This window comes from Rana temporaria, chromosome 6 (genome assembly GCF_905171775.1).
Source record: "Rana temporaria chromosome 6, aRanTem1.1, whole genome shotgun sequence".
Taxonomy (NCBI): Eukaryota; Metazoa; Chordata; class Amphibia; order Anura; family Ranidae; genus Rana; species Rana temporaria.
The window spans coordinates 41,682,041-41,693,238 of NC_053494.1; the positions used below are offsets into that span (position 1 = coordinate 41,682,041).

Below are 11,198 nucleotides of genomic sequence, written 5' to 3' on the forward strand. Positions count from 1 at the left end.
CCCGGCATCATTCAACTTGGAGGTCTGAGGACATACCGTGAGTGCAGAGTGTCATGAGCTTTCAACATGGCACATTGGACTGTGTCATTATGTCATAGCCCTTCCTTGGAATCATTGACCACAGCTGGGAGAAGACCAAAGAGCTAGAGGACCCTGCCCATCATGTTAAAAGCCTGGAGATATTTTGAAACGATAAATATAAAAAGCATAAAAAACTACTTGCATGGACTATTATGGGGGAAAAAATCAGGTGGGAGCCTGGATTTTGGAGTTGGGCTTTAACTTGTTAATAATGTACAATCTACTGTAAAATGTTGCTTTCTTTTCCTTTAGACCAAAGCCATCGCTTGAAGCAACGCAGATCCCGAGCGAATTACTCCACCTGGCAGCTCCAAGAACTGGAAAAAGTGTTTCAGGCCAATCAATACCCTGACATCTTCATGAGAGAAGCCTTGGCTCTAAGGCTGGACTTGTTAGAAACTAGAGTGCAGGTAAGATAGTTGAAGACCGATTAGTCTTTGGAAAAAAATTAGAGGCAGACTTCAACACAATGGCCCAGATTCAGGTACATTTGCGCGATATTTGCGGGGGAGCAGGGCAACGATTTTGCCCTGCGCCCCCGCAAATATTTTGCGCTGCCCTCGATTCACGGAGCAGTAGCTCTGTAAATTGCGAGGGCGCGCCGGCAAAATTGCCCGGCGTAAGCGCGCGCAATGTAAATGATCCCGCCGGGGGCGGGAATCATTTAAATTAGGCGCGCTCCCGCGCCGAGCGTACAGCGCATGCTCCGTCGGGAAACTTTCCCGACGTGCATTGCGGCAAATGACGTTGCAAGGACGTCATTTGCTTCAACGTGAATGTAAATGGCGTCCAGCGCCATTCACGATTCACTTACGCAAATGACGTAATTTTCAAACATCGCGACGTGGGAACGACGGGTATACTTAGCATTGGCTGGCCCTGCTAATAGCAGGAGCAACCTTACGCGGAACCCGACGAACGTAAACGACGTAAACTGCGTACGTAGGGCGCGCGTACGGTTGTAAATCGGCATTAGTATGCAATTTGCATACTCTATGCTGACCACTACGGGAACGCCACCTAGCGGCCATCGTAAGAATGCAGCCTACGATACGACGGCATAAGAGCCTTATGCCAGTCATATCTTAGGCTGCAGTCGGCGTAACGAGCTTTCTGAATACAGAAAAGTCGTTACGCCGGCGCAACTAAGCAATTGCGCTGCGTAACTATGGTTACGCAGACGCAATTGCTTACTGAATCCACCCCAATGTCAATTTCCTGAGATCAGGTTCTTTCACAATTGATGATTCAACTGGCTCACTCTGCATCCAGATTCTGGAAAAGGCTGAATTATTCTTGTTCTATTTTATTTTTAAAGCACCATCATATTCTCCAGTAAAGTAAAAGTAAATACTAGCAGTGCGGTGGGTCTCTGGTTACATACAGCCCATTCTCTGGGTCCCCTTTAATAAGGGACCACGGGCTCTGGTAAACAGATCTTTTTAGCATTTGGTGGTGGACATCACTTATTTGGTTTCATTCCCTGCTCTTGAGAAGTTTGGATCTTACCATTTGTGCACGGGTGGATTTACACCAACTGGATTCCTTTATAATTATTTTTATGGACGTTTTAAGGATCATTCACTTTTGCACTTTATAAACTATTGGGACTCGGAGAGGCTTTGAGTATAATAACCGCTGGGCTGTATGTTACCAGAGACCCACCACACCGCTAGTCCACACACTCCATGATGTTAAAAACCAAGTGGTATAGATGTGGCATGAAAGAGAAAGTGCCTCGAATAGTGTAAAAACTTCTTAACGTCACCTTCGTTCACTGCTCGTATCTCCAGACAGACGGGTCTGCCTGCTTGCGTCTGGCCGGTGCAGCAGGCTTTAGGCATATCTGTCATTTAAAATTTGGAAATGCAATATGTTTTTTTTATTTTATGTTAAGTTTTTACACTATTCAAGGCACTTTGTCTTTCATGCCACATCTATACCACTTGGTTTTTAACATCATGGAGTGTGTGGACTAGCGGTGCGGTGGGTCTCTGGTAACATACACAGCCCAGCGGTTATTATACTCAAAGCCTCTCCGAGTCCCCTATAATAAGGGACCACGGGGGTCTGGTAAGCAGATCGTTTTGGCATCATGGAGTGTGTGGACTAGCGTTGCGGTGGGTCTCTGGTAACATACAGCCCAGCGGTTATTATACTCAAAGCCTCTCCGAGTCCCCTTTAATAAGGGACCACGGGGCTCTGGTAAACAGATCTTTTTAGCATTTGGTGGTGGATATCACTTATTTGGTTTCATTCCCTGCTCTTGAGGAGTTTGGATCTATAATAAGGGACCACAGGGGTCTGGTAAGCAGATCTTTTTAACATCATGGAGCGTGTTAAATCTTTAATCTTCCTCCTCCCTGGCACTCAGTAGCCAGTTTATCCTTTATTTGTATTTACCTTTGTTAGGACTCTGAAGGCAAAGCTCCAGGGGGGGTATTCCATAGGCTGCCCACCCTTCCACAATGTAGGAGGAAGGGCTGGCAGCAGCTATAGCAGGGGGAAAACGCATGGACATGGGCTAGCAGTCCTTCCACAAAAAAATATGCATAAAATTCTACTGCCTGTACTTTGCTGCAGAATGGCTCCCAGGATGTGGCCCTTGGATACACTTGGATTGGCATGTTTTCTTAGCATTTACTGCCCCCTGGCCGCCAATGTGTCTGGACACCTTCATCTGCTGTCCATCAACTGGCTAATTTCTACCAAACCAGAACTATGGGCTAAATCTCTGATATTTTTTTGTTTTTAATTTGGTATATGGGGATGCGGCAGGGCGGTTATCAGGTGACTTTATCAGGTGTTTTGCAGTGTTATTTACAGTTTTTCTGCCCAATGATCCAGTGAGGTGCTGAGAAAAAAAAAACCTTTGATTGGATGCTTTGATGTGCTTTATCTGGGTAGCATTATAAGTCACTAATTGTACTGTTTTGTAGTTTGTGTTTAAATCCCTTTTGATAAACCTGGAAATGTTTTGTTTTGGTTGCAGGTTTGGTTTCAAAACCGCAGAGCAAAGATGAAACGGCAAATAAAAATGCAGGATTACCAGTGCAAATCCACCAAGAACAGGTCAGACTGTGTGGGCAGTGGAAGATCAGAGGATATTCTACTAGTAGCTTCCCAAAGTAAAGCTGTGGACCTTTCAAACCAGTCAAAAGAACTTTTGAAAACAGAAGATGTCAGAAAGACTCCAGTTTCAAGCAGCATTGCCATTCTTCGGGCAAAGGCTCGAGAGTATGAAGCTGGAGTATGTGGATCGGGGGCTCAACATGAAAATGACCTTAATGTGTACCCATCATAGGTATAAACAAGAGCTCAAAGACTGAAAGCATGCAACACCAGGTGCCTGCATGTACCTCCATCATCTTGAAATACTGCTGAAATATGTCTCGGTCCTCCATTAGGACATATGGCCACCCCCTTTTACTCACTGAACTCCAATGGCCCCCCTCTCCCTCTACTAAACACCAAGCCCCTCCACCCCCCCCCCCCTCAATTTGTCATCCTGCTGACCACTAATGCCGGGCAATTGTTCCTTCTGCTCGAGGGATCTTCCATTAAAAAGGGCTTGGAATATTTGGTCTGTAGAGCATACAGAACCAACTAGCTCTTTTACGTAGACTAAAGAATGTGTTCCATGGCATCTCATTGATAGCCAGACATGGTTGAATGGTTGGTCTTCCAGCATCAGCTTTCATTGCAGATCTTTGCTTTGCATTACATGACATCTCAGAACTGCAAAGGAGGTTGGTCCTGTAAAACTTCCCTCTGTCAGATGCTGTTATTGCTGCTCTGAATGTGGAGGAGGTACGGTAGGTACTATTAGTGTTCTATGCTTCACTTACTGCATGTACTGCTCTGACATCTGAATGGTTAAATATGTCCACTCAGAGCCACCATCCCAACATATCTTATTAGTGCTGTCCAGAAAGCAAATGCCCTTTCTATCCCCCTGCTCGGTTCCCTCTATGGCTGCATGTCACCTCAGGACAGGCCCGTTGCTACAAGGCAGGCAAACCAAGCAATTGCTTGGGGCCCCGAATTGGCCTGGGGCCCCAAGCAGGGCCCTTGCTGCACTTCCTATATGCTGCAGCCGCCTGAGCGCTCTATAGAGAGCCTGCAGCACTGCTGCCTTGAGTCGTCACTTCCCCTTCTCTGTAGCGTGGCCGAGCTCCTCTTCCTTCCTCCTATCAGTCCAGAGTCCGGCCAGGTACCACACGGTACAGGAGATTCAGTTTCCTGTTCCCGGCCGGACTGACAGGAAGTGAACACTGAGTGCTCACTTCCTTTCAGTCCGGCTAGGAACAGGAAACTGAATCTCCTGCCGCGTGGTACGGACCCGGTAGGGAGGGAGGGCCAGGAGGAGGCATAAAAAGAACATAGGGAGGGAGGGGGCCCAGGAGGGAGTAAAAAGAACATGGGGGGGTTTGCGTGCGTGCGGGGAGGGGGGTTGGGGGTCCTCTATGTCTATTTTGCTTGGGGCCCCCAAATTCCTTCAAATGGCCCTGGATACAGGGCAGGTGCAAGATCAGGATAAGGATCAGAATAAATGGCAGAGCAAACCACTGGAGTGAGAGGCACTGGTAGGGGAGACCTAAATACCCTTCCAACCTAAATACCCTACAACCTTCTGCTCTGGGAAACCCGGTGCCACCAGCAGGTGATCCAGGTCCTGACAGTGGGTGTAGGGCAGGGCCATATATATAGATTTTTTTTATTATTTGCGCCTAAGGCCGTGTACAGACGACCAAACATGTACGATGAAACCGGTCCGCCGGACCGTTTTCACCGTACATGTCTGCCCGGGGATTTCTGTATGGTGGCTGTACTCACCATCATACAGAAATCCGCGCGTAAACAATACGCGGGGCATGGCCTCGCCGTCGCCGCGGCGACGTGGGCGGCCCTGCCAGTTCAATGCTTCCACGCATGCATCGAAGTCATTCGACGCATGCGAGGGATGGCGGGCGCTCAGACATGTACGGTAGGTCTGTACAGACGACCGAACATGTCCGAGCGGACAGGATTCCAGCGGGCTGTTTTAAAACAAGTGCAGAAATATTTGCCCGCTGGAAAAAGGCTCGGTGGGCAAATGTATGCTGGAATCCTGTCCGCTCGGGCCTACACACGACCGAACAAGTCTGCTGAAACTGGTTCGCGGACCAGTTTCAGCAGACATGTTCGGTCTTGTGTATGGCCCATTAGGGTAAAACAAATCTTAATGCCCATTTTTTTTTTACTTTGACATGTGTTAATAAACCTGTAAAATCTATTTTGTCCAGGTGGATTATACCTTCTTCTTTTCAGAACAAATTGGGCTTTCATTTGATGGTAAATAATAATGTATATCTCCTGATTTTTTTTTTTTTTCGTTATCTAAGGAAAACTGGCCCAAAATATTATTAATAATAATAATAATAAAAAAATAATAATTTATTTTTAAATGTAACTATATATTTCTTGCTACTACCATAACCTACCACCTATGAACAACCAAAAATCAATTCTCCTACTCCTGATGATCGTAGTGATACCACACATGTGTATGTTATGCCTTGTACACACGATCGGATTTTCCGTTGGGATAAACTCCGACGGATTTTTCCGACGGAATTCCGTTCAAGCTGTCTTGCATACACACTGTCACACACAATTCCGACCGCCAAGAAGGCGGTGACGTACAACACTCCGACGAGCCGAGAAAAATGTAGTTCAGTGCATCAACTTGATTCTGAGCATGCGTGTTTTTTTCCCCCGTCGGAGTTCCGAATTTTTTCAATCGGAAAAAAAGAGAACATGTTCTCTTTCTAAATTCCGACGGAGTTCCCTACAGACGAACGGAATTTCCACTAAGGTTTTTTTTCCATCGGGAAAAAAAGAGAACATGTTCTCTTTCTAAATTCCGACGGAAAAAAGTCCGATGGGGCCTACACATGGTTGGAATATCCAATGAAAAAATTCTAATCGTGTGTACAAGGCTTTATTTGTTGTTTGTACCCGTAGTACAGCCCAGAAACAATAGTGCACATTTTTCCTTTTTTTTTATCCTACCTTAACCCCTTCCTTACCGTGCCATAGTAATATGACGCCGGCAGGAACCCTCCCTCCGGGTGAACGTCAATAGTCGTCCTTTCCTTGCGGCCCTCTAGGGGACACACAGATCCATCTCCTGTCAGAGGTGAGGAGACCGATGTGTGTTCCCAGTACAGAGCAACACACATCGGTTTCCTCCCCTTGTGAGTCCCCTCCCCCTACAGTTAGAATCACTTAATAAGGAACACATTAACCCCTTTTTTTTTACCAAAAATATGTAGAAGAATACTTTTTGGCCTAAACTGTTTTTAATTGTGATATTTATTAAATTTAAAAGAAAAAGAAAATTGTGTTTTTTTTTTCAAAATTGTCGCTCTTCTTTTGTTTATAGCGCAAAAAATAAAAACCGCAGAGATGATCAAATACCACCAAAAGAAAGCTCTATTTCTCATTGAAAGTGTAACAGCTCTGAAAACTAAAAATTGGTCCGGGCAGTAAGGGGGGGAAAATGTCCTGTATGGAAGTGTTTAAACACGCCGACACTGATACTAATAAAAAAATAAATAAAATGGTATGGTAAATCCCTCTTAGACATGATATTGTAAACCCCTCTTAGACATGATATGGTAACCCCCTCTTAGACATGATATGGTAAACCCCTCTTAGACATGATATGGTAAACCTCTCTTAGACATGGTATGGTAAACCCCTCTTAGACATAGTATGGTAAACCCCTCTTAGACATGGTATGGTAAACCCCTCTTAGACATGATATGGTAAACCCCTCTTAGACATGGTATGGTAAACCCCTCTTAGACATGGTATGGTAAACCCCTCTTAGACATGGTATGGTAAACCCCTCTTAGACATGATATGGTAAACCTCTCTTAGACATGGTATGCTAAACCCCTCTTAGACATGGTATGCTAAACCCCTCTTAGACATAGTATGGTAAACCCCTCTTAGACATGGTATGGTAAACCCCTCTTAGACATGATATGGTAAACCCCTCTTAGACATGGTATGGTAAACCCCTCTTAGACATGGTATGGTAAACCCCTCTTAGACATGGTATGGTAAACCCCTCTTAGACATGATATGGTAAACCTCTCTTAGACATGGTATGCTAAACCCCTCTTAGACATGGTATGGTAAACCCCTCTTAGACATGATATGGTAAACCCCTCTTAGACATGGTATGGTAAACCCCTCTTAGACATGATATGGTAAACCCCTCTTTTTCTTGGTATGGTAAAGCACCTTGTAGAGAGTTGTCATCAGAACAGGTGTTCCCATTGGATGATTACCCCTCTATTCCTGCTCAGCTGACAACTCCAAATTTCGAATTTTCTCATCACTTTCATTCCCAGTGCTAATGATCTCGAGAAGGGGACTGACCCAAGTGAGGAACACAGACAGTAATTAAAATATGACAGGAGATATAACCAGTGGCGGTTCGTCCATAGAGGGCGCTGGAGCGCCGCCCCCTCTGGCTCTCACCGCCACTGAGTGAAATAAAATAGATTCATGCATTGCACGAATCTATGTTATTTTCGCCGCTGCCGATGTTATTCAGATGGTCGGCGCTCAATGTCCGGCCATCTGAATAACGCCAGCTGGTTGGCTGTACGGAAATGTCTATCAAAGCCAACAGCTCTGATAGGCTTTCCCAATACAGCCCTCGGGTCCCGGAAGCTTATTCTCGGAGCGCACAGACTGTACGCCCCTTGAATAAGATGACAGGCGTCTCAACCAATCAGGTTGGCCGGTTCTGGCTACCGGTAACCTGATTGGCTGAGACGCCTGTCAGTCATCGAGGGCGGGAGAATACATCGTGGGACGTGGATGCCTAAAACCAGTAAAGGTAAGTGTCAGGCGGGGGGGGGAAGAAAGCAATTTACAGGGCACAGTGGGGACAATTGTCACAGCGGCGACCATTAAAGAGCACAGTGGCTGCGTTTAATGGCATGGCACAGTGGTGACAATGGATGGCACAGTGGTGACAATGGATGGCACAGTGGCTGCGTTTAATGGCATGGCACAGTGGTGACAATGTATTGCACAGTGGCTGCGTTTAATGGCATGGCACAGTGGTGACAATGGATGGCACAGTGACTGCGTTTAATGGCATGGCACAGTGGTGACAATGTATGGCACAGTGGCTGCGTTTAATGGCATGGCACAGTGGTGACAATGGATGGCACAGTGACTGCGTTTAAGCGTTTAATGGCATGGCACAGTGGTGCAAACTGATGGCACAGTGACTGCATTTGATGGCATGGCACAGTGACTGCGTTTAATGGCATGGCACAGTGGTGCGAATTGATGGCACAGTGACTGCATTTGATGGCATGGCACAGTGACTGCGTTTAATGGCATGGCACAGTGGTGCGAATTGATGGCACAGTGGCTGCATTTGATGGCATGGCACAGTGGTGCAAATTGATGGCACAGTGGCTGCATTTGATGGCATGGCACAGTGGTGCAAATTGATGGCACAGTGGCTGTGTTTCATGGCATGTAACAGTGGCTGCGTTTGGGCACAGTGAGACTGCAATTTTTTTTTTCTTTGCGCCCCCCCAAAAATTTTGAGCACCAGCCGCCACTGGATATAACCCTTCCACACTCCATACAAAGCTAAAAGCTTTGGGGCATATTCTTAAAGATCTGAGGCGGCGGAACGTATGTCCTTTACGTTACGCCGCCGCAAGTTTAAGTGGCAAGTGCCTGATTCCCAAACCACTTACCTGTAAACTTGCGGCGGCGTCGCGTAAAGTCCACCCGCGCAAGCCCTCCTAATTCAAATGATCCTGGTAGGGGGCGTGGATCATTTAAATTAAGCGCGCTCCCGCGTCGATCGTAATGCGCATGCTCCGTCGGGTAAATTACCCGACGTGCATTGCGCTAAATGACGTCTCACGGACGTCATTTGTTTTGACTGTAACGTAAATGGCATCCAGCGCCATTCACGGACGACTTACGCAAACGACGTTAAATTTTCAAATTTAGACGCGGGATCGACGGCCATACTTAACATTGAGTACGCCACCTAGGGGGCATGTTTATCTTTACGCCGCGTATCGCTTACGGAAACAACGTTAAAACACTACGGCGGGCAAGCGTACGTTAGAGAATCAGCGTGACTAGTCATTTGCATATTCTACGCTGACCGTAAATATTGCAGCCTAAGATACAACGGCGCAGGCCGTCGTATCTTAGGCATGTTTAAGTGTATCTCAGTTTGAGAATACACTTAAACATAGGATCGGACTTACGTCGGCGTATCTGCTGATACGCCGGCGTAAATTATTTGAGAATATGGCCCCTTGTCTCTAGAAGCATTTTAAGTTGATCCCTATACAAGGCAGTAGTATATATTTAGACATTCAAGTTACTATCATCTACATTTTAAGTCTCTGTGTTCCTCCGGCTTCTGCTCCAGAATCTTCTCAGAATGATCCTTCTCAGCTTGTTGCTGGCCTGGAAGATGACGGCGGCCTCCACCGATGGGGATAATAATTGTAAATTCCAACTGACAGCAGTTAATAACTCTGTGAGCTGTGTGGATTTTTCAAGAAACAGAAGAACCTGAGACATGCAGAAGATTGAGAAAATGAGAAGTAAGAAGAGGATTGTCCTCAGTGCCGTGACATGAGCCTGAAGATTTGGACGTGTTGATCCCGAGTCGTTATTCTTCACCCTCCAGACGTGTCTGAGCAGAAAGGAGAAAGTGAGGACCAGACACAGAAGACTAAGGAAGAATGGAACAATCACGCCTAGGAAGGTCACAGGGACAAAATAAGAGAGACTGATATGAATCCTGATAACAGAGGTTTCTGTGCTGTTCTGGAAACTTTCTTCATTCAAAGTCCAGAACTGCAAAATACTAACGGGGAACGTCCCAAGTGCTGTCAGGAATAGAAGGTGACTCAGGAAATTGGACACAATTCTCTTTATCCAGATGAAGAGCCCATAGCTGAGATTGGTGATGCTGGTACAGTAATGAGCCGAGAGCCAAAAGGTCAACCAGAAGTTGTAGTAGAATAGGAAGTAATCTGATGTGATCAAAAATCCACGTACTTCTGTAACATAACAGACTTCCAGACACAAGACATAGAGCATTGCCTCTAGACTCAGCACACCCTGGAGGAGAATATTCACAATTCCCTTCCCCAGAAAGATCACATCGGAGGGACTCAACTTCCCTTTCTTTCTGATGATGTCCAGATTACCCATCACAATACAAGTGTTAGAAGGGATTGCCAAGACCAGTCCCAAGACTGAAGAGATCAAAATAGATAATTCCAGGTACATCATGTTGAGGTTTGGTGTGATCTCCGGACAGAGATGACGGGACACGTCCAGTGATAGCAGACAGAATGATATAATTAGAGTTGGAATTATGGAAAAAGTCTTCAGAGATCCGTCTCATGATTGACTTTGCATAAATGTGATGGATTTCATTGCAAAGCCGACATCTAAAGTACAGAACATCCCGTGTAATACAATCTTTGACTCATTTCCATAATGGGAGTGATATTGTGCAACATTATCTATGTGACAAATCTGCTTTCGTTTTATAATTTTAGACTTTATAGAATGAAAACCACATACACTGTTAGAAACTTGTTTGAGAAAAAAATATGCAACCTGCTCCTTTAAATTTTCTTGCCAGTGCAGTCGAAAACCAACGTCAGTTTGACACACTAATGATTAGAAATACAAACTTTCTTAGAAGCTTCTTTTCCCAGAATTTTTAAAATTTTACCCATCTATGGCCAGCTTTACAGTGGAATAGTGAGCTACTCAGGGAAGTGTGTCATTCACCAGGTGAGAATAAAAAAAGGAGAAAAAAAAGAAAACAAATAAAGCCATCACATCTTAGAACTTGTACAGACGAGCGAACATGTCCGATGAAAACGGTCCGTGGATGGTGTACACACCATCAAACCAAAATCCCAGCGGACAGACAGCGCGGTGACGTTGACGCCGCCACGCGCGCAAAGTTCAATGCTTCCACGCATGCGTCGAATCACTTTGACGCCATGCGCGGGTTCTCGGGCCAGCAGACATGTCCGATG

General features: G+C 45.7%; 2 protein-coding genes across 2 annotated transcripts; one reads left to right on the forward strand and one right to left on the reverse strand.

Annotated features, from left to right (window-relative positions):
- The first annotated feature begins 309 nt into the window (after positions 1 to 309).
- LOC120942626 (homeobox protein unc-4-like) lies at positions 310 to 4,085 on the forward strand. Its single transcript, XM_040355598.1, has 2 exons — positions 310 to 491; positions 3,074 to 4,085. Exons 1-2 carry the CDS (start codon positions 312 to 314, stop codon positions 3,383 to 3,385), a joined length of 492 nt encoding a protein of 163 aa, XP_040211532.1. The 5' UTR covers positions 310 to 311; the 3' UTR covers positions 3,386 to 4,085.
- Positions 4,086 to 9,525: 5,440 nt separating this feature from the next.
- Positions 9,526 to 10,434, reverse strand: LOC120944393 (taste receptor type 2 member 8-like). The gene has a single exon (XM_040358452.1). The coding sequence runs from the start codon at positions 10,432 to 10,434 to the stop codon at positions 9,526 to 9,528; it is 909 nt and encodes a 302-aa protein (XP_040214386.1).
- Between the last annotated feature and the right edge of the window lie 764 nt (positions 10,435 to 11,198).